Source organism: Nelumbo lutea, chromosome 1 (genome assembly GCF_056320005.1).
Source record: "Nelumbo lutea isolate HS-2025 chromosome 1, American lotus-T2T, whole genome shotgun sequence".
Lineage (NCBI taxonomy): Eukaryota > Viridiplantae > Streptophyta > Magnoliopsida > Proteales > Nelumbonaceae > Nelumbo > Nelumbo lutea.
Genome location: NC_142684.1, coordinates 74,311,484 through 74,335,742, shown reverse-complemented (window position 1 = coordinate 74,335,742; position 24,259 = coordinate 74,311,484). Strand labels below are relative to the sequence as shown.

At 38.0% G+C, this 24,259-nt stretch overlaps 1 protein-coding gene across 1 annotated transcript in view; it reads left to right on the top strand.

Annotated features, from left to right (window-relative positions):
• SS3 (starch synthase 3) overlaps nt 1-24,259 on the top strand; it is an 86,843-nt gene that overhangs the window by 18,202 nt on the left and 44,382 nt on the right. The window contains exon 8 of the mRNA XM_088964561.1: nt 14,498-14,607. Within this exon, the coding sequence (XP_088820687.1) occupies nt 14,498-14,607 (110 nt within the window). The remainder of the gene's footprint in view (nt 1-14,497; nt 14,608-24,259) is intronic.

Here is a 24,259-nt window from a genome sequence, read left to right as displayed (position 1 = left end):
GTAAATTAGCAATTTGAAGCCTTTCTAAGAGAGCACAAGTTTCCGCTCAAGCTGCATCTGCAGCTGTAGTAGGAATATAAGTGCAAAACAGGTTCCCATCTGATCTGCAAATGATACCTCCAATTCCAGTTTCTGCGAAGTCTGCTTGATCTCTTCTAAAACTTCCATCAAATTGCAGGATGTACTCTGTTACAGCTATAGGAGGAAGAGGGGTATGGGTAAGGGAGCTGGCAGGAGATGTGTGCATGATTGACAGCTGGTTTCGCTGCAGATCACCCAAGTTAACTCCAGAAAAAAGTCTTGGTATTCATCATTCAAGTGTTAATGTGGTTCAGAACACGTCTTTTTTTTAGCTTTCTACAGATGAAGCTCTGTTGTCAAAGATCTTTCAATTGCACTCTTCCCCAATCTCCCACATAACAGCATGGGTGATAGTTTTCTAACAACATCTTCCCTTACTCCCCAACTTGTTACTTTGCAATTGGCTTATGAACTCATCAACAGTGTTAGGTTAGGAGTCCAGTAGTAGTTGCCTCCAAAGCTCAAATTCAGGAAGTACTGCCAGAGGCTTTTGGCAACCTGGCAGTTGATAAGAAGGTGGCCAATAGACTCCGCATCTCTATAGCACAAACAACATACATGAGGAGATAAGAACACCTATCTTTTATTTTATTTTATTTTTTGTAAAATATGAAACTGTTCAATTTTCCCAAAGAAGCTTCTCAATAAAGATACTCTAGGAGGAACCAAGGAGAGCCATATGGCCTATATTCTTTTGGCAATTAACTTTTGGAAATAAGATCTGGTAGTAAAAGATCCTTTAGGCAATTCTCATCCCTTCTTTCTCACTCTCACAACCCAACTCAATAGAGTTCTCACTCCCCCCTTTTGAAGCCTCATTGATCACTTCCCTATCATTCTCCTATCATTCTCCTCTCATTCTCCTCTTACCATGGAATGTGCTGTTGTGTTGGATGGCTTTAAGGACATGGTTAGATATAGAAAGAAATTAGGATGAGATAGTGTTACATTGATTAGGCTTTTTCTCGAGTCCTTGTAGATTGGTCTGAGGCTCCTTAGCTTGCATTGTGTTCCATGATTTAAACATCTCTAAAGTCTGGCACTAAGAATGGAGAAAATAATGGGCAAGATAATTTCCTATTCTTAAGGGGCACTTGTGGAGGGAAGGCAAATTTTTGATGGTGTTTCTTATTTTTTTTATTGCATTTGAGGCGTAAGGTGAAGGCATGGATGCCTCTGAAATGTAAACCTCAGATTCACACCTTAGCAATAGGAGCCTTTTAGAAGTGAGAGAAACCTATCCATCCATGGTCTAGCAGAGTGAAAAGTTTTGTTTTGATTTATTCTTTCCAGGCAAGATGAGAGTGGTGTTCGTGAGTTCAACTAAAGGAATGTTTGATAGGCTTAGGTTGCTCAATAGAAGTTTGGTAGGGCATTTTGTCAAATTTGAACCAGATGTGGAAGAGGTTTGGGCTTGGGCTTTGGCTGAATGAAAACCGGATGATCCTTTCCAGGTGAGGAGACTTAACGCGGGTTCTTTTCTTTCTTTTTTTCGTTTAGTAGTGAAGATGAAGCTCTGGATGTTCTTAATCATGAACAAGATCAAATACGTTATCTAGAGTTATGGTTGGGAAGATGGAGCCCTCTTGTTGGGGCTTTAAGAAACTTGGGGCCCTCATGTTTTGTTTGGATAAATTTTTTGGCATTCCTCTGTATCAAAGAACCATTCAACCTAAAAGCTTAAGCTATTAAGTGAGGTCCTTGATTAGGTTGATATTCTCTAACATGCCCCCTCACACGAAAGCCCATTGGGCTTGAAGTGTGAACAAGCACAGGCCCACCCATACCTTGTGTTGAAACTTAATTAATTATAATAAGGGTAATGAGAATCGAACACTAGACCACTTGGTCAAAGTAGCTTTGATACCATTTCAAAGAACCATTCAACCTAAAATCTTAATCTATTAAGTGAGATCCTTGAATAGGTTGATATTCTTTAACACTCTGCATGCCTGGAGTTTTCAAACATTCAGGGCAATTAGAGAAGCATGTGGTAGTTCTTTTTTTTTGATTCAAGAACCATTGCTTGGAAGAACCTCTTCTCTGTGTGTATCATAATTGAGGTAGAGGAAGCCCACCTTGTTCCTAATTCTTTGTTGCTTCATTACAGTGGAGAACCATATGGCTTAAGAGTAGTGGTGGTCTTACCTAGGTAGATGGCTTGAAAACATGGCTGCTGGAATGGTTTTAGATGAGGTTGTTGGGACTCATTCTTTGATTTTTCAGGAGTTTAAAGCTTTGTCCAACGGTCCAAGTGAGGACAGTAGAGAAGAGATGGCCGAGATGGAGGAATTGATAAGGAGGTTTGGAAAGGGGTTGTCGAGGCTTAGGAAGCTTTTTAGGTGTTGTTAAAGGAGGTAATGTTGGTCTGGATGTGGTTTGTTGCTCACCTACCCAAGACGAGAAAATTGATACTATCTAACAACAATATAAGGAAGAAATGACTAGTACCTTTCGGTTTGGTCATTTGTTTCCCTGTATGTTTAAGGGAGTGTCTTTATCGAGTTTTCATTGTGAGTCTTGTGAACTTGCAAAGCATTGTAGACAATCTTATTCAGTAAGTAATAAAAAACCCACTTCTCCTTTTCATATTATGCACTTTGATGTGTGGGGGCCATATCATTTGCCTACTATGGGGGGTTACAAGTACCTTATCCTTTTTGTTGATGATTATTCTTATTACACTTGGATTTATCTCATGAGATCTCGAGATGAAGTATCGACTATTGTGCAAAAATTTCATGAACTTATCCTTACCCACTTTAACACAGTTCAAAATATTTTGTTTTGATAATGCTAAGGAGTATTTTGAGAAGAACCTCTCATCATACCTTGAAACTTTTGGGGTTATTCATCAAAGTTTTTGTTCCTACACTCCACAACAGAATGGAGTGGTGGAAAGGAAGAACCGTCATGTGGTTGAGGTTGCCAGATCTTCCTTTTTGCATTCCATGTTCCTAGTAAATTTTGGGGAAATGCTATCCGTATTGCTACCTTTTCGATTAACCGTATGCCTTCCCGGGTTCTGGGCTTCAAAACCGCCTTTAGCCTTCTCTTTCTGAATGATGATCTCTTTTCTCTTCCTCTCCATGTTTTTGGGTGCACTTGCCATCCACATGTTCATAGCCATCAAAGGCACAAATTTGAACCTAAGGCACGTAAGTGTGCTTTTCTAGGATATGCCTCCACATAGAAGGGATATTGATGTTTTGATATGGTCATTGGCACCCACTTTGTCTCGCGGGATGTCACATTTGTCGAGTCTACTCCTTTCTTTAGTGTTCCTCTTGAGGAGGAGCAACCTGAGGAGCTCTTTGCTATGTCTCCAACAGTTCCTCTTCTTGTTCCTTTTGAGTCATCTGCTGAGTTGTCCTCTTCTCCCACTATGACTACCTCAAGTATTCCTCCTCCTCCTCCACTTCATCCTCCTATAATTCCCTCACATCCTGTTCTCCAAAGGTGGTACCAAAGACAGGTTTAGGCATGGGCAAGGTGTTTCCACTCCTGCAGAAGAGCTTCTTGCTCCTCCCATCATTACTGAGGTAACAGGTTAGTCTTCCTCTAACCCATCTACTTCTTTCCTAGACCTTGGTCTTCTTAATGCTTTTGCAAAGGCAAGCGAAAGTGTACAACCCATTGTATCTCTAAACACCTGACCTATAGCCTTCTATCCCCTACCTATTACTCTTGTCTTACTTCTGTTTCTTCCCATGTGATACCCAAGTTTGTACAGAAGCCCTATCTAAACCTGAATGGAGGGATGCTATGATGGTTGGATTGGATGCTTTACATAAGAACCATACTTGGGATATTGTGGATTTGCTAGAAGGGGAGGAACCAATGGGTATTTACCATTAAATATCATTTTGATGGCTCTATTGAGAAGTTTAAGGCCAGATTGGTTGCTAAAGGCTACACTCAGGTGTATGGTATTGGTTATCTTGAGACTTTTGCTCCTGTTGCAAAGATGACCTCAGTTCGGGTTTTGTTGTCCCTGGTTGCTACTTTTGATTGGCCTCTCCATCAGTTTGATGTTAAAAATGCCTTCTTGAATGGAGATCCACATGATGAGGTCTATATGTCTTTGCCTTTGGGAATGTATGGAAAGGAAATGCAAGGGAAGGTGTGTAAACTGTAGAAATTCATTTATGGTCTCAAACAGTCCCCTTGGGCCTAGTTTGAGAAATTCAAGGCTCATCTTGTCTCATTTGGTTACACACAAGCTCAATTTGACCATACCTTATTTTTGAAAAGAAGTAACTCTTTGGTGACTTTTCTGATTGCTTATGTTGATGACATTGTGGTCACGGGTAATGACAATCAGGAGGTTAGTAAACTCAAGAAATTTCTTAACTCTGAAATTGAGATCAGTGATTTAGGAGATCTCAGGTATTTCTTGGGAATTGAAGTTGCTAGATCTAAGGATGGTATTTTCATTTCTCAATGCAAGTATGTTCTTGACCTCCTTGCAGAGATTGGTAAACTTGGTGCTAAACTGACCTCCACCCTATAGATCCCAATCATAAGCTTTCTGCTACTGATGGTGAACTTTTATCTGATAGGGGAGTGTTTCAGAGACTGCTGGGGAAGTTGTTATATCTCTGCATGACTCAGCCAGATATTTTCTATGCAGTAAGTGTTATTAGTTAGTGTTGGATTGAAGTCTCTTAATGTATGAGTGTTCGGTTGATAAGAGTTCTTATTAGCACATACTTAAGTTTAAATTATCCTGTATTGGGCCTGTGTTAACGGGCCTAAGCCTGTTTAATGTTTTAAGTTGTCTGGGTGTCCCATCACTAATCAGGGGCATTCCAGTAATTCCTTGTATCATTGTACTGCATTCTAATATAAATAGCAGTATTGTCGACTGAGCTATTAAGTTCGACATTCACAGTATTTCAGAGGTCTTCTCTTCTCTACTACTTTGAATATAGCTCCTAAGATCACATGGTATCAGAGCATTAGCTTCTCCCTGGTTTCAGCCGGCACACTCTTTCTTCTCTTGCTTTTTCATCTTCTTTCTTCTTTTTTGGGTTGCTGTAGTGAAAACCTAGGGTTGTAAGAGAACAAAGCAAGTTCGAACCTAGGGTTTCCCTTGGTTGTAGGGCTCAAGGGAAGTAAGACCCAGAAGCAGATGTCCTACTAGGTTATTTTTAGCAAATAGTAGCTATTTGGCTACTAAGAGAGGTCTGTATAGGACAAACCTAGTTGAGGACTGATTTCAGCAGTCCTAGCACTAGCTGAAAGGGGGAGAGCCTCTTCTACAGTTGCAGCTTCGAAGCTCCAGCAAGACTTGCTAGCACAGTGGTAAAGAGCCCTAATTTCCCTACAGCTGCTAAGATTTCGGAAAATTACCAGAGCTACACCATGTCTATTACCTGGTGAGAAATGAAGAAGTCAGGAGAAAGGAGATGCAAGTTGATTCTCAGACACAGTCAACTGAACTATCTGGAGAACATTTAGCCCTAGTCTTCACTAAGGGAAACAGATATCCAGACAAGAAGTCCCTCAAGTGCACCCATTGTGGTGGCGAGAAACATACAAAAGAAAAATGTTGGGTCCTGTATCCTCATTTGAAGCCAGCTGTATTGAGAAAGGACAAGAGACAACATAAGGGTCATATGGCAAGTGGGAATCTTGCCACCAACAACAACAACAGTGGTGACAACTCACAAAGTACTCCAACAGTGTCTTTTGCCTCCATAGGGCAGGTTGCTGACTCCTCTGGAGCTGGTACTTTGGGCTTCACGGCTAGTGAGGTAGAGGTTCTTAGCCGAGCATTAGCCCGTCTAAAAAACAATTCTTTTGCTTCCACCTCTCTTTCCAGATCAGGTACAGTTTCTGCCTTTAGTGCAATTAGCTCCATTGATTCCACTTCTTGGGTGATTGATTCCGGAGCAACTGACCATATGACACATATGTCCTTATTTTCTTCATATCATTTGTTGTCTGGCCAGGATAAGATGAGAGTGGATGATGGGTCTTTCTCCACCATCTCTGGATGTGGTTGACCTAAGTAAGAACCTCTCTCTTAAATCACTCCTACATGTTCCTAGTCTTACTTCTAACCTTTCGTTTGCTTCAAAGCTTACAAAAAATTTGAACTGCAGTATAACTTTTTTCCCTACTCATTGTGTCTTCTAGGATAGATTGATGAGGAGAATGATTAGAAGTGGTCATGAGTATGCATGCCTCTACTATTTTGATGCAGACATCGGCTCAACCTTACAAGCTTCTGTTGCTACTAGTTCGGAAAGTGTGGAGTCAACAGCTAGGCTGCACCTGTAGCATGCTAGGCTAGGTCATGTGTCTTTATCTTCATTAGCAATGTTGTTTCCCGAATTGTTTAAGGGCATTCTAAGTCGGAGTTTAATTTGTGATGTATGTCAAATGTCAAAACAATGTAGAACAGTGTATCCATCTTCCAGTAATGAAATTCGAGCTCCTTTTGATTTGGTTCATTTTGATGTTTGGGGACCTTCACCTATTGTTTCCATTGATGGCTTCCGTTACTTTATCAGTTTTATTGACCATTATTCTCGGTGCACATGGATTTATCTGTTAAAAGGACAAGATGAAGTACCACAGATAACTATGGCTTTTTGCAAGATGATTGAAACACAATTTGATAAGAAGATTAAGCAATTTCGGTCAGACAATGCTATTGAATACTTTGAAAAACCCCTGAACTCATTCATGGAAGATGCTGACATGTTACACCAATCATCCTGTGCTAATACTCCTCAGCAAAATGGAGTTGCTGAGCGCAAGAACAGACATCTATTGGAGACAACTTGAGCCCTACTATTCCAGCACAAAGTGCCCAAGCAATACTGGTCCCAAGCTGTACTCACTGCATCATACCTAATAAATCGGATGCCATCTAAGGTGTTGGGTATGAAGACCCCTTTCTCTGTTTTGTGTCCCACTCTTCCAGAATTTCCTCTTCCCCCACGGGTTTTTGGCTGTATATGTTTCATACATGTGAATGATCCAAAGAAAACCAAGCTGGATCCCAAGGTTACAAAGGGAATATTTTTGGGGTACTCTCCTACACAAAAGGGGTACAAGTGTTATGATCCTGTCTCCAAGAAAAAGCATGTCACCAGAGATGTAGTCTTTTTTGAGTCTCAACCCTATCTCTAGTCTTCTCAGAATCCTCTTCAGGGGGAGACTAGTGGATTGGAAGAGGATTCTCATCCTCCCTTCTTTTTTGTTCCCCTATCTGACTCAGGTCTTCCATCACCTTCCACTACTCCTAGTTGTGACATTCTGTGTCAACCTAGTAAGGCTCCAAATGTGCCAGTTACTCCTCCTGATGCAACAACTGCTCCTGAAGATTCCAGTAGGTAACAAAAGGAGATACTTACCTACAATAGAAGGAAAAAGGGCTCTCAACCTCATGACTGCAACCAATTGGACTCAGATCAATCTGTCTCTACAATTCAAGGTAATTCTGGCTCACATACTCGGATTTGGATCTTCCTATCACTCTTCGTAAGCCTGTCTGTTCTTGTACCACCCGACATCCCATAGCTGATTTTGTTTCTTATTCACAATTATCTCCTGCCTATCACTCTTTTGTGTCTACTCTTTTCTCTGTACGTGTTCCTTCTAGGTACTCAGAGGCAGTATCTGATCAAAGGTGGAAAAAAGCTATGAATGAAGAGATGAAAGCCCTAATGAAAGCAAGAACTTGGGAATTAGTGGACCTGCCAGAGTGCAAGTGGGTATTTACAATAAAACATAGGGAGGATGGGTCAATCGAGAGGTACAAGGCCAGACTTGTGGCAAAGGGATTTACTCAAAAGGAAGGAACTGACTACAAAGAAACCTTTGCCCCAGTAGCAAAGCTCAACACAATCCGGGTTCTATTGTCACTAGCAACAAATTTCTCATGGGAACTTTATCAGTTGGATGTGAAGAATGCCTTCCTAAATGGTGATATTCATGAAGAGGCTATGATGTTGGCAACAAGGTGTGTAAACTAAGGAAAGCATTATATGGTTTGAAACAGTCTCCTCGGGCATGGTTCGAGAGATTTTGTATGGCCATGAAGAAAGTGGAGTACATTCAAGAGTGGTGTAGATCATACATTGTTTACAAGGAGACAGGATAGCAAGCTTACGACACTCATTGTTTATGTGGATGATATGGTGATTACCGGGAATGACTTGGAAAAGATAAAGAGCCTGAAGGAGTTCCTAGCTTTAGAATTTGAGATCAGAGACTTGGGAAATCTGAGATATTTTCTTGGGATTGAAGTTGCTAGATCAAGAGAAGGAATCTACATATGTCAGTGGAAATATGTGCTAGATTTCCTAGAGGAAACAGGCATGATGGGATGCACAGGCCAGAAGACACTTTAATAGAACAGAACCATGGCCTACAAGAATCAATGGGTGAGGATTACTGTGATAGAGAGAGATACCAAAAATTGGTAGGAAAGCTGATATACTTATCCCTTACTCGGCCAGATATTGCCTACGCAGTGCATGCTGTTAGTCAATTCATGCATTCACCAAAGATCCCTCACATGAGAGTAGTTGAAGGAATTCTCAGGTACTTGGAAACTTGCCTAGGAAAGGGAATTCTATTTCGAAAAAACAGTAAACTTGAAATTGAAGCCTACACTGATGCAGATTGGGCTGGGTCTGTTGGAGACAGAAAATCAACCTCAGGTTACTGTACATTTGTGGGAGGAAACCTGGTCAAATGGCGCAGTAAGAAGCAGAATGTAGTGGCTAGATCAAGTGCAAAAGCAGAATATTAAGCTATGGCCCACGGGGTTGCTGAACTCTTATGGCTCAGAACTCTTCTTAATGAGGGACATACTTGGCAAGTTAAACATGATTGATATCCATGCTTAGCTTGAGGGGGAGTGTTGGATTGGAGTTCTTTATGTATGAGTGTTCTGCTGATAAGAGTTCTTGTTAGCCTATACTTCAGTTTAAGTTATCCTGTACTGGGCCTGTATTAATGGGCCTAAGCCTGTTTAACGTTTTAAGTTGTCTGGGTGTCCCATCACTAATCAGGGGCATTCCAGTAATTCCTTGTATAATTGTACTACATTCTAATATAAATAACAGTATTGTCGATTGAGCTATTAAGTTCGACATTCATAGTATTTCAGAGGTCTTCTTCTCTTCTCTACTATGAATGCAGCTCCTAAGCTCATAGTTAGTTTACGTATTCTCTCAAAGATATACATTTAACTACTGCAGAAAGAGTTTTATGCTACTTGAAAGGCACTCCAGGGAAAGGTATTCTATTTTCCAAACATGAACACATGACGGTAGAGGGATACACTGATGTTGATTGGACTGGATGCATTGATGATAAGAGGTCCACCTCGGGATATTGTGCTTTGGTGGCAGGAAACATTGTTTCATGGAGGAGTAAGAAATAGTCTGTAGTTGCCAGATCCTCTACTGAAGTAAAATATAGGGCAATGGCACATGGTGTGTCAGAATTACTGTAGCCGCGTTCACTTTTAGAAGAATTGGGAGTTGACTATGAAAAGCCAATGATGCTCTACCATGACAACCAGACAACTATCAATATTGCACATAATTCTATTCAAAATGACATAACTAAGCACATTGAGGTTGATAGACATTTTATACAGGAAAGAGTTTCCTCAGGAGAAGTTTGCTTGCCATTTATTGCCTCAGAAGAACAGTTGGCTGATATTTTGACCAAGGAAGTTCCAAGAGGGAAGCTGACACACTATATAAGCAAGCTGGGCATGATTGACATCTATGCTCAGCTTGAGGGAGTGTAGAGAGACTGGGCCGAATTGGCCCTAGTATCTGTTCTTTTATTCTTTTAGTGTGTTATTTATTTGTTTGTTAATGGGCCATGGGCCCTAGTATATATATACATATATATATTAAAACAAAGTGGTCAAGAAAATTTCTCCTTTTTTTGAATTTTGGCTTCTTTTGAAACAGCCAATGAGATGCCCTTTCCCAATAACCTAAATAATCTCTTCTAAAATTTATCCTAAACTACCTCCCCCACTTTTTCCAGAATTATCTCTAATTCTTATTTATCTCCACAATTATATCTAATTTGGTAGAGTTTCTCTCCAAAATCATCTCTTATTCCTATTTATCCACTCCCCTACTTTTTATCTATATCTATCTAAAGAAAGTTTGGATTAAAAATTTTAAAAATTATTTAAATATTCTAACAGAATTATATAATAACTTTAAAATATTTATTAATAACAAAAAATTTTTTTTTATATTTTTACAAAATATATCACGAAATTATGTACTAACAATTTAAATTATTTTTTTCTAGATTATCAATTTAAATGCTTTTCAAATATTTAATAATATGTAAAAGCTTTAAAAAAATAAAATTCAAATAACAAAAATATTTAAATATTTTATAATTTTTTTAAATATTTAAATAACTAAATATTTATCATAACTATATTTTAAATAGTTAAAATAACAAAATTATCTAATAAATAATTTTGTATTTTTAGAAAACATATCACAAAATTATGTAGTAACAATTTAAATTATGTTTTTATGGATCATAAATTTAAATGTTTTTCAAATAATATGTAATAGCTTTAAATAAATAAAATTCAAATAATAAAAAAATTTAAATGTTTTATAGATTTTTTAAATATTTAAATAACTAGATATTTATCATAACTAGGTTTAATTAAAATAACGAAATTATGTAATAAACTTAAAAAATTTCTTTAAAGCAGAAAAATAATTATAACATAATATTGAAATTAATAATAATTTAATATATTACAAAATTAATAATGAAATTATGTAATGATAGTATAAATTATGATTTTGTGGATAATTAAATTTCGTAAATAACTAATATTTGAAATTTAATTATTTTACATATTATTTAAGTATTTAAATAACTGGGTATTTTAAATAACAAAATATTATTTAACATAACTAGATTTTAAATAGTTAAAATAACGAAATTATGTAATAAATTAAAAAAAATTCTTTATAGCAAAAAAATAATTATAACATAATATTGAAGTTAATAATAATTATGTATAAATAGTATAAATTATGATTTAATGGATAATTGAATTCCATAAATAACTAATATTTTAAAGTTTAAATATTTTACATATTATTTAAGTAATTAAATAACTTGGTATTTTAAACAACAAAATATTTAACATAACTAGATTTTTTTAAATAGTTAAAATAAAGAAGTTTTGTAATAAATTTAATAAATTTTTGAAAAGTAGAAAAATAATTATAACATAATATTGAAATTCATAATAATTTAATATTTTTACATAATATTGTAAATAATTATTTTCACTTATTTCAAGTAATAATTCGAGAAAATAACTTTCAAAAAGTTAGTATTTATTAATAATAATTTTAAACTCCTAATCTATATTTATTATATATTTATATATACTAAAATGAATATATAACAAAAATAAATTTATACATTTATTGTTTTTGTGATAAACGTATTTTCAATAATTATTGGAGATTAAATTACTATTAGTGATTTGTTGTACTTATTGTATTTATTGTATTTTTGTTATAACTTATTGATTAATAAGTTATCGTATTTTTGTAATTATTGTTTTTTTCATTATCAATATATTTTCAATAATTGTGTATTTTTGCTATAAATTTTCAATAATTATTGGAGATTAAACTGTTGTTATTTATCAGTGATGAGACTATTAAATATGTTTTCAATAATTGTGTATTTTTGCTATGAATTTTTTATAATTATTGTGAATTAAACTATTGTTATTTATCAGAGATGAGACTATTAATTTAATTGAAATTATGAGTGTTAATGAGTTGGTTCGGTTCGGTCATAGGCTATTTGGCCAACCAAATTAGCCTGATCAGGTTGGGGAGTTGGCTAGTTGAAATCGTGGTCGATTTTTTGGTTTGGTCGGTGGGTTCAAAAGATTTAAACTTAAAAATTAAATTTAATTTTAAAAATTATAGTGCAATTATTAAAAAATAAATTAAAAAAATAGATTTATGATATCATTATGTTTAAAATATTAATAAAGATCCATGGTTAGGTCGTTTGATTTTGGTTGGTTTAAAAATGGCCAAAGTGAAATTGATCCAACTTGGCCGAATTGGAAAATTTTTGAACCAAAGCTGACTTAAAATACTAGAAAACTGGGTTGGTTGATTTCATCAGTTTGATGAATAAACCTAACTGAAATTAATTATTGTTATTTTTGTATTATAAAAAATTTAGTAAAAGTAGTATATAAAATATGAATAATTATTAATTATTTAAAAAGTTGAAAATATAAAACAATTGTATACGCTTATGTGATTCTATTAGTGTCATTTAGTAGAACACATCTTATGGTTTTACATATTTACTTAAACCTTCCCATATATTTTACACATTTACTTAATCAACCTTTCATTAAGGAGTGTTTGTTTTTCATTCGGCCCATGATTTCTTATAAAGGGAAAAAATGGTATTCTTGTTTTTTTTTTTATTTTCTTTTGATTAAATTTATTTAAATGAACATTAGGGTCAACACTATCATTTTCCATTGTCATCTATTGGAAGATTGATTAAATCCATTGCAAATTATAAGTGGTGTTTTAGTAAAATTTTAACTGTTGGTTATGTTCCTGCTTAGCTGGCCGCTCACTTAAGGGCATACTTGTAATTAGCTTAAGGGATGAAGGTTAACAAAAGGATTAGAGAGGGGGGAGAGGAGATTATTGAGCTCCTTCTTCTTCTTCCTCTTCTTTTCTCCATCTTCTTCCTTTGTGCTGCTGTCCTCTACTTTTCTTCTACTGTTCTCTCTAATTTTAGTCAAGTTTATATCAGTTTTAGAGGACTGATTCACTTTTCACTGAAACCTTTTCTTTCCATCTAACTTGCTTCCCTTTCGCTGAAGCTTGAGAGACAAATGCTTTGAGCCAATCAACCATCTCTTGGCCTTCCACTAGAACCATGACCTTTTGCATCTCCCTTATCTTCAAGCTACACGCCTACACCTTCCATTAATCCACATTTCTTTGAATAGGAAGTCTTTAGCCTCAACCTTCAGCGCTTTCCTCCGTCTTGTTGTCTCCATGAAACTTGCCTCCATCTCCTTCAAACCGTATTTTATTCAATCCTTGCAACCCCCATCAGATCTGTTGGATATTGTTCCATAGAAAAGCATCTTGCCCAGTTCACCTATTCATGGTTGGGAAGAGACTGGATTTTGTATTGCTCTTTTTTTTTTTTTTCATTTATCACCCTTTTGTCTCCTAAGAGTCCCAATGAACATGATGTAACCTTAAGTAGGTGGGTCATGAGCTTGCTGATCAAGGAGGCTGCCACCTTAAGAAGGAAGCACAAGTAAAGAGACCTTTGGGGTGGAAGACCAAATCCTCTTGTCTGGTTTTAGAGGATCCAAAAAAACACTAGGACATGAAGAAGTTCCAACATGGCACCAAGTTCAGCATCTCTTAAACCCCTACGAAAACCAAAATTCCAACTCAAAGATAGAGGGAAAAAGGGGGAGGGAAGAAAGTGGGAGACAACCTTATGCTTAAACAAGGAGATGGAGTATAGTGAAGGGAAAAGGTCCTTGAGAGCTGAATTACCCACCCAAACATCTTCCCAAAACAAAACAGAGTTCTCTAAACAAGCATCGTACCTGACAAAGTTAAGAAAAGGGGGCATGATATTGTGAATTGCCTTCCAAGGAGTGGTCAAAGTAGCCCAACGAATACAAATGATATCAACTTTCATGTGATTAAAGTAGTCAAATGAATTTATTTAGTTTGATGGAAACATTAATCCACCATCTAAAGTTTTTCCCTTTGATGTTGCTTGACACATGCATCTATGATTCCATAATGGTTGTTAGGAATGGCAACAGGGCAGGGTAGGGACAGAGAGCCACTCCCCATCCCTGTCCCTGCCAACGGGGACAAGGTTATCCCCACTTGTGATTTTTTATAATGTCAACCATTTTGTTTTTGTTTTTTATTTTATTAAAAAAATAAAAATAAAATAATTAAAATTTACAATCCTACTAAAAAAGATTCAAACATATTTTCGAAAATATTAATATATAGATGTATGTGTACATATATACATATATAGATGTACGTGTGTTGGGGATAGGTGTCTCTATGGGGTGGGATTTTCTCTCCCCATCCCCGCCAACGGGGATGAAAAATTCCCCATCCCTGCCCCTATGGGGGGAAAATCATCTCCATCCCTGCCTCATTAGGGCCAGGTCCTGTGGGGATTGGGGAAATGGGGAAAATTGCCATCCTTAATGGTGCATTATCTCTACATTTTTTGTTCTCATGCTTTACTTGTATCTTTGTATTTGTTGCTGTTTATAATTCTTATCAACTTTTGTCTCGGTTTACTGAAGATGCATATTTGTGTTCTGGAATAGGTAAAGTACTTCCAATTTCATCGAAGTTATTCCTGGGGTGGAACTGAAATAAAGGTTTGGTTTGGGAAGGTAGAAGGCCTGCCTGTCTACTTTTTGGAGCCTCAAAATGGGTAAAGAGCACTCCTGTTGTGCAATCGAATGTCCTATGTTTTTTTTTGAGAAAAAAGTCCTATAATTTTATTTGTTGCAAATGTTTATTTTTTACCCATTTCTTATATTTTTTTTCAAGCTTTATTTACATGGTTCTTGGTATAACATACATTTTTTTTTCCAACCAGTAACTAGATCAAGGGAATTTAACTGAAAGGAGAAAAAAGGAAATGAGAAACAAATACATGTTAGAACAAAGACAGAAAAGAGAAAACAGAGAAAAATGAAAAAAGACGCTTGGCAAGTACCCTGTGTCAATCACCCTCTAAAACCAGAAAAATACAAGGCCTAGTCTGGAACTGATGTACCCCAAGCTAATTCCGAATGCTCTGTTCCACTCCTAGTGCATAAACCAGGTGATACCCCTGCACCAAAGAGAGAAACAGCCCAAACCAAGGAAGGATCCATGACCTGCTGGATCTGAATAAACTTGCAACTGCTGCCCATCAAAGTTTCTAAAAGTTCCTTCTGCATGGTGGTCTTCAGGTCTTTGATTATTCAATAATTACCCATCAAAATTCAGTTTCATTGCTCCCTGTAAAGGTAGGGGACTGAATTTGATGAATAATATAACTGGACAGTGGACACTGATGACAAAGCCAGTAGGCTACCCTTATGGTTATCAGGTCCATTACTGCTTCTTCAATTCTACCACCTGAGAATAATTCTTAATTGAGCCATAGATCATCTTAAAGAATTTTAGCAATGAGGAAAAATAAATCTTCTTGAGCAATGGAGGAGAACTCTGTGGCAATCGTACGCTGGGGGAGAGCTCTAAAACTCGAAGAAAAAAATTTCTTGTTCGAGGAGAGGAAGATCAAGGGGAAGCAGAGTCTGAAGATTAGGGAACCAAACTGTCAACAGTTCTGTTGGTAGGGGTTGAGGCGATAGAATGGTTTAGAGGCTTCATTACAAAAGCTTGCTTTGAAGGAAAATCAAGTAGTCGGAAAGATCTTCCCATTGATGCTGGGAGAAGATATATGGTCGAAAGTAAAAGAAATGCAAAATGTGCCCTTAACGCCCTCTCTGAGTTCTTTGACAAGGGGAAGAAGCAACAGGTCTGCTTCCTGGAAGGTAGAAAGAGTAGCTGCTGGCAGATGGTGGTTAAGACCTTGGGTGAATATCTGCATAAACTGAACATACCACAAGTGAAGAACCTTAGTGACAAAGTGGAGAGTTCTAAGCCAGGAGGGAACTCTGAGAAGTTAGAGCAGGATCCCTAGTCTGTAAATTGTGGTGAAAAGATTGAGTAGAAGTTATTGACCATGTCACAATCCTGTAGTAAGCCCACAGTGATTGGAGTTTCAGAAAAAGGAGATTGGCCAAGCAAGTTTGTGATTGAAGCAAGGCAACCGGTTAGTGAAACCCTACCCCACTTGCTCTTATCTTGCTCTTTCGATTTAATAAAATAGCAAACCAAACCGAAACCGAAATATGTAAAAACCGATTAAACTGAATCGAACTTTTTTTTGGTTATTTCGAATATTTCGATTAAAACCGAAATTAAGTCAAGCCTTCTGTGTTCTATCAAAAACAGAGAAGAAGAAGAAGAAGAAATCGGTTTTTACAAAATAACCGAATAGTAAAAACCGGTTAAACCAAAACTGAAATTTCGGTTTTAACTGAATTATGCTCACCCTTTCAGCCCCTCCTTCCTGAGGCAACAGAAGAAAAGAGGAAAGTGCTCATGGAAGGCAGCAAGAGCTGCTGCGGTATGGATTATATGGGAGGAAACCAAAGACTCTTCTCTGAGAAAAGTAAATTAAAGGAGGAAGTCATTGAAGCCATAAAAATCAGAACTGCACATTGGGTGATGACCATGGAACTATTCAAAAACTTCTCCACGAATGAGATTCTAAGAAGCTGGACTGAATTTGCACAAACAGATGTACCCAAAGAAGTTGTGAGAGCGGAGTGGAAGTCACCTGCACTAAACAAACTAAAACTAAACTTTGATGAGAGTTCCTTTGGTAACCCGGGAAGGGATAGGGGGTGTGATTAGAAATTATCTAGGTGAAGTTGTGGCACTATTCTCAGGACCAATAGGTATTGGTGACTCAATACAGGCTGAATCTCTGGCTCTACTTCAAGGTTTAAAGATGGCTGAGCAGATTGGTACAACAGATTTAGAAATAGGAGACTCACTACTGGTCATTTCTTGGGCTAAAAACATCACATCAGCACCTTGGAAGCTCAAACTTATATACAGAGAAATTGACATAATTGCAAGGTGGGTCAAAAGGACTGCAAATGGGTTAGCAGACACCCTTGCAAAACAGGGGGCAAATAGATCTACCATGTACTGGCCAGAACTGTAACTGTTTTGTATGTGTTTGCAGATTGGATTAATGTATTCTGCAACCTATAACTTTTGTAATTCAATATTTCTCTGTTATCAATAAAAGTCTTTTAGCTGATCAAAAAAATAAAAAAAAAGAAGGTAGCTCAGATCTTGATTAAAAAACTGAGCTTACAAAATATGTTTGTACTAATGCCCTTTGATAGCTGCAGAACTCTGTTCGATCTTCTTGAAAATAAAGCAGATTTTTTAGCCTTGACTATTACAGATATTATTGGAGCTTTTGCCATTATTAGATGCACTCTATCCTCTAATTCCAAGGTTTTCTCAATTATGGATGGAGTGGTAGTACATGTTCTTGGGCTACCATTTCACCTTTGGAACAGAGAGGTAGCAGAATCAATTGCGGTTATATGTCAAGCCCGTCTTGATGGTTTTTCTGAGATCTTCATCCTGCAGCCTTGTTACTCAGTGGTGTTAAGCCTGAGGATATACCCAGGAAAGTAGAGATAAGAGTTGATGGTGTCTTCTTGTCGGTCTGGTTGGCTTCCTCCATAGAAGCCAAACTGTGGAGGGAAGCTCACAAGGTAGAGGATGAACAGGTGGAGGTTCAGGTATTACATGGAAGATGGGGGTTGGAAATTCTGCAAAGTTTGGAAAACTACACGAAAATAGGCATGCAAGGTTTGGGTGCCTCTAAAGTAATGCAAGAAGAGGAAATTCTAAGGCATGTTGAACAAGGAATATGCCTTGTTGCTGATAGGTCATATGCTCAGGTAGTTGAATGTGGTGCCAAAATGGGTAGATCAAAATCGGTGAGCTAGTGGGAATTCCTTGACCAGATGTTGGAACTGACGGGTCAGACTGGTGGATCTGGACAGGACAGTCGGACCCAACCTCTTGTTGGGGGGCCCAAGGGGTTGGGCTGGAACTACTAAATGTTAAAATTGGGCCGAGTGTAGTAGGCCCAGTTTTAGAAGTTAAGTCGGCACTTGCATCTTTAAAGGGTCACATGCTAGGGGAAAAGGAGTTGATAGACGATAAGAAAAAGTCTATCTTTGTAGAGAACACTGATATGGTCCCCACTGTACCGTGCTCGATTGACTGTAGTTAGCAGTTAGTTATTTCAGTTGTTAGTTGGTAGTTATTTCAGTTTATAATTATTAGTTTCTTTTTATTTTTGCCATGTAAGCAGTAAGGGTAATTCAGCCCTTTTACTTTTATTTGAGAATTAATATAAATTGTAAGAGTGGGGCAGCATTTATTTGGCTCTCCCTTTTCTAAATCTCTTCTTTGAATTCTTCTTCTCTTCTCTTCTCTTATCTTCTTCTCTTTTCTCAATCTTTCTTTGTTAATTGGACATTAAACCTAGGATTGATTGTAGTCCTATTCGACCACATGGTATTAAAGCCAACTTAGGAATTCTTATGATAGTCTAATATGGCCAACTACATAAGAACTTCCTAGGGTTGGAAGTTTAAGCAGAGATATGATCATCAGCTGGTTCTTGGAGGTTGCTGGCAGTGTGCAATTGATGCCCGAGGACTTGTAGAACCTTGGAGAATGTTCAGCGATCAGGAAAAATCAGAAAAAAGGATGAAATCTCAGTTTTAGGGTTCCAATCTTGGTTTGAAGGTGCCGGCTGATTTTTTCTGGGTAAGATAGTATCTTTTCTTAAGATCGAACCTAGAAAGTTTTTCTTTTTATCAGTCTGGGAGGTGTGGCTGGGAGATTTTGAGTTTTCTCCTCAGTTTTTTAGGGTTTCCTTCTGTCGTACGACCAGTTTTAGGGTTTCTAGGATTGAAACCCTAAAGATTTGTTTGTTGTCAATTCTAGGGCATTGCTTTAGACCTGTTTCAGCTTTCAAGAGTGGGTTGTTCTGCACTCTGAAGATTTATCAAGTCTGTTTTCTGTTTTCTGGGTGGTGGCTGAACCTTCTAGGTTGGCTGTTTTGGCCTATTTGAGTTGTAAGAGTTGTGTTTTGACCTATCAACTGAAAAGGGCTGACAGCAATGGAGTTTAAGAACCAAGGGGAAAGTTTTTTGGGGGCTGGTGGTACTGGTAGCATGCCTGAGAACAGTTTTCAGATTACCACTGTCAAGTTTGATGGATCAAATTACTTGGAGTGGGACCAATCAGCCATGATGGCCATTGGGGGTAGAGGAAAACTGGGTTATTTGTTGGGGGATGTGAAGGAACCACCCAAGGAGGACCAAATATATGCCAAATGGGTTCAGGAGAACTATTTGGTTATGACATGGTTGTGCAACTCCATGCAGCCACATATAAGCCGAAACTACTTATGGGCAAAAACAGCTAAGGAAATTTCGGATATAATGAAAGAGACCTATCCCAACCCCTTAATGTTGCTAGGACTTATGAGCTGAAATTTGAAGTAAATAACCTTAAGCAAGGAGAGAAGCCAGTCTCGGTTTATTTTTCCACCTTGAAATCCTTATGGCATGAAATTGATCATTTAGAAACAATTGAGTGGGACTATATCTTGACTAGGGCCATTCCTTGGTTAAGAATTATGGACTTATTTCATACATTCTCCTTTGATGATTTTTGGAGAAATTGGATAGCGGTGGTTAACAACCATACAAGGAAGGACAGGGAATCTGTAGTGTAGATGCCTCCGCCTGAAGGATGGGCAAAACTGAACTTTGATGGAAGCAACCAAGGAAACCTAGACCCATCGGGGATAGGAGGGGTGCTGAGAGAGAAGGAGAGCAAAATATTAGCATTGTTTTCAGGCTCGTGAGAATAGGAGATTCCAATAGATCTGAGATATTAGCGGCGGTACAAGGTATTCGGATTGCAGAACAATTAGGAGTTCAACACTTGGTAGTTGAAGGGGACTCTAAGATTGTTGTGAGATGGCTGATAGACTCAACTTCAACTATGTGGTGACACAAAGACCTATTTAGGAAAGTCAACTGACTCACAGAAACATGACTGTTACCTCTCTTTGGGTGGGAAGATCAACAAATACCTTAGCAGATGGGTTAGCTAAGTAAGGGGCTTCAAGGGAACATTTATTTTGGGCTGCTTTGTAATTTTATTTCTAGTTATTTCTATTTTTACTTTGATGTAATACTTGCTAGAAGAGGTAACAACTCGTGCCTCCTATATTGCCTCATATTTCTAGTTTAATAAATTATATTCATTCATAAAAAAAAAGTCAGAAGGATGCACAAACTTATAGAAAGCAAGTTGAAACTAATAGGGTGTTTGAGAAACAATACCTGGGAGCTAGTTGATCAACCTAAAGGGAAGAAACTGGTTAGATGTAGATGGGTGTTTAATGTGAAGCATAATGCTGATGGTTCCATTGAAAGGTATAAGGCCTGATTAGTTGCAAAAGGATTTACTCTGACATATGGTATGGACTACCTGGAGACTTTTGCACCAGTAGCAAAGATGACCACTATCAGAGTTTTATCATCTTATGCATCTAGTTACTCTTGGCCTTTGTTTCAAATGGATGTTAAAAATGCCTTCCTCAATGGAGACTTACAAGAAGAAATTTATATATAGTTGCCTCCTGGATTTTATAGTGCAGAGACAAGAAAGAAGGTTTGCCGCCTGAATAAAGCCTTGTATGGACTAAAACAGCCCCCCAGAGCTTGGTTTGATAGATTCAGACTAGCTCTTGAAAAGTTTGGCTATGTGCAGGTCCAGTCAAATCACACTGTTTATTAAGAAATTGGATTCTTTCTTAACCCTGCTTGCTGTATATGTGGATGATATTGTAGTGACAGGGAGTGATAACTATGAGATTGAGTCTCTTAAGCAACTTTTTCATTAAGAGTTTGAGGTAAAAGACCTGGGAGAGCTACGGTACTTCTCAGGTATTGAGGTAGCTTGGTCCAAGCATGGGATTTTTGTTTCTCAGAGGAAGTATTATCTTGATTTGTTGAAGGAAATAGGAAAGTTGGGTGTTAAGCCTGCTGACACACCTATCGAACAGAATCACAGGATCAATGCAGAAGGTGGAGAGCCTCTTGAAGATAAATCTATGTTCCAACGGTTAGTTGGAAAACTCCTCTATCTTTGTCTCACATGACCGAACATCAGCTACGCAGTCAGTGTTGTTAGTCAGTATATGCACTCTCCTAGAACTACTCACCTACTTGTAGTTGAGAGGATATTGGCATATTTTAAGAGGTGTCCAGGTAGAGGTGTACAATTCAAGGATAATAATCACATGAAGATAGAAGTTTACAAAGATGCTGATTGGGCTAGGTGTGTTGATGATAGGTCTACCTCTGGATATTGTGCTTTTGTAGGAGGCAATCTTGTCTCCTGGAGGAGTAAGAAACAAAATATTGTTTCTTGTTCCAGTGCTGAAGCTGAATATAGGTCCATGGCAAATGGTGTGGCTGAAATACTATGGTTGAAATCTCTATTTGAGGAGTTGGGTATTGCCTATGAGAAACCCCTAATGTTGTCCTATGATAATCAGGCTGCTATTAATATAGCCCATAATCCAGTACAACATGACAAAACTAAGCATATTGAAGTGGACCGACATTTTATTAGAGAAAGGGTTGCATCTCAAGAAGTATGTCTTCAGTATATCACCTCCAACATGCAGCTTGCAGACCTTCTCATCAAGGCTGTTTCAAAATAGAAGTTAGAAGTAGATCTATGCAAGTTGGGAATGACGAACATCTATTCCCAACTTGAGGGGGAGTGTAGAGAACACTGATGTGGTCCCCACTGTTCTGTGCTCGTATGACTATAGTTAGCAGTTAGTTATTTCAGTTGTTAGTTGGTAGTTATTTCAGTTTATAATTATTAGTTTCTTTTTATTTTTCGCCATGTAAGCAGTAAGGGTAATTCAGCCCTGTTACATTTATTTGAGAATTAATATAAATTGTAAGAGTGGGGCAGCAGTTAATTGTCTCTCCCTTTTCTAAATATCTTCTTTGAATTCTTCTTCTCCTCTTCTCTTCTCTTCTCTTCTTCTCTTTTCTCAATCTTTCTTTGTTAATTGGACATTAAACGTAGGACTGATTGTAGTCCTATTCGACTACAATCCTCTTATTCTTTGAGCTCTTCTTGTCAAGCGACTGTTCACTTGCCATCCTCTATCGCTAGAAGATTGTTGCAATGGGTTCTCTCAAAACATATTGATTGTGTCTCGCCAGAAAGATGGAACCCTAGAGGTATCAAACTTCAAATGAAGTGATTTAGACGCGGTAGGAAGGGCTTCTCTCTCAGACGATTAAGAGCCAAGTGATATTGATTCAGACGACACTCTAAGTCTTGGGAGTGTAGATTCAAATCATTCAACAAGTCTACTGGAAGTAGATAGTTTTGGAATTGAGATTCTCTTCACAAAGGAAGAGGTAGGAGGTTTAAAGGAAAACGGGGAAGTGGTCGTAACCTTGGGTGGTCGTGTCTTAGTCAAGAACATAACAAAGATTGCAAAAGGTGGTCAAGGAACACCTATTTCAACCAGGAAGTCTATTCCGTTAGCACAACTTCGACAAGACTTTAGTATGGAGAAGGAAGACACTTCTAGGAAGGTTTGCAATGTTATACCTGAAGGGGGTCAGTAGTAGTGAGATGGGTCTTTCGCAAAAGAAGAAGCAAAAGGAGGAGTTGGAAGAAATTTGGAACCAGATTTGTGCCTTATTGGAAGAGAAGAAGAGGAAGGAAGAGGAAATTGAGTCGCCTAATAAGATTGATGGGGGGAGGAGAGAGGAAGAAACTCTAGATAGGAGAGGTCAACCCACAAACCCTCACGATGGTAAATAGCAGAAAGGCGAAGGTGAGCCTGTAAGTTTGAAGGACCGGAAAAGAAAGAGAAAAAAGAAAAAGAGATTGGAGGTGGAGAGGTTAATTTCTAATGTTGAAAGAGACTAAGTTTAGTGGCAGAGGGAAGAGGAGGGCTCCTTATTGAGGAAGCCTCAGTCTAGAGTGAGGTCTATTGTTAGTGAAAGAATGGTAGGATCCATCTAATGGACGCCATAAAGGTTGCGGAATGGGTGGAATTTCAAAAAAATTTCCTACATTCTCCCAACTGGGAATCATATTCCCCAAATTTAGAATACAATATTCAAGGATCTTACTTGAACCATAATCAAACCAGATCTGTACCAAAAGATAAATGGGAGGAATATACCTGATCCGGAGAAGCAGTATCTCCCAAAGTTGGTGTTCACGCCCAAAGAATGCTCCAAGATCCGTTCCTGCTGAAGATGACACAACTGTGAATGGAACAGAACCAGCAGGGTGCGTCCTACACACTGGATCCTTCACAAGAATCCTCTGGAAGTACTAAACACTGAATCTTTTTCAGTCTTTCTTGCAAGACTGATGTCAAGAACAGATTTCTTGACTTTCTTTTCTGCAAAGATCTAATCTTGCAATGGCAGATGGCGGCGACAGGAGGAGATCTCCAAAACGAAAAAGGCTGAACTGCTTTTTCTCTTTTTCTGGAGAGTATGAGATCTGATCTCAATTCGCAGGAACCTTTCTTGCGATTTTTTTTCTTGGTTCGAAATCTTCTGTAATTCTCTCTATCTTGGTTTTGTTTTTCTCCTCCTTTCTTCTTGATTAAGAAACCTCCTTATTAGGAGTTATCCCAATCCAAATCAGTATTTGGATAGGGGATAATCTTAATCCTTTCTGCAGATAGAGTTAGCTTACTCCTGATCTTATCAAGAGGTTACCAGATTCAAATCTAATTTGAATTTGGTCTCTAAGAGTGGATAAGGCTAAAGGCCCAATCCTTTTACTAACTTTAATCTCAAATTCGCCCCATGGATGGGTGATCATATCAGCCCACCTCGAAATGGGCTTTTGGCCCATTAAGTGTTCAGTGTCTAATTACTTTCCAATCTGCTGCCCAGTTGGGCTTCTTTGTATGGCGTGGGACCCAAGCATTGATCTACACACCAGCCACATGGGTTCGGCCCAGCCGAATTCACTGAAAAACTCAATGAACCCCTTGAGTCCATCATATGGACCCTATGGGCCCAACACTTACATTAAGTGGTCCCTGGGCCAAGCCATCTTATAAAAACCCAGGGACTGTGGGCAGGTGCAAGATTAGCCCATCAGGTATTATCCTCAATGGTCTTACACTTAACCTCTCAGCCCTTAATGATCAAGCACTGCCCGACAAGAGAGGACCTCTCCCTCGGCTGCAAGGAATAGTGCCGCACTCTCCTCTCACATGGATCCCGGGAATTAAAACCATTTGCAAACAATTCGAAATCGTACATATATATATAAATATATTAATTTTGCAAAACAAAATTCCAACGATTGAAATCAACTGCCGGCAGTTTGGTTTC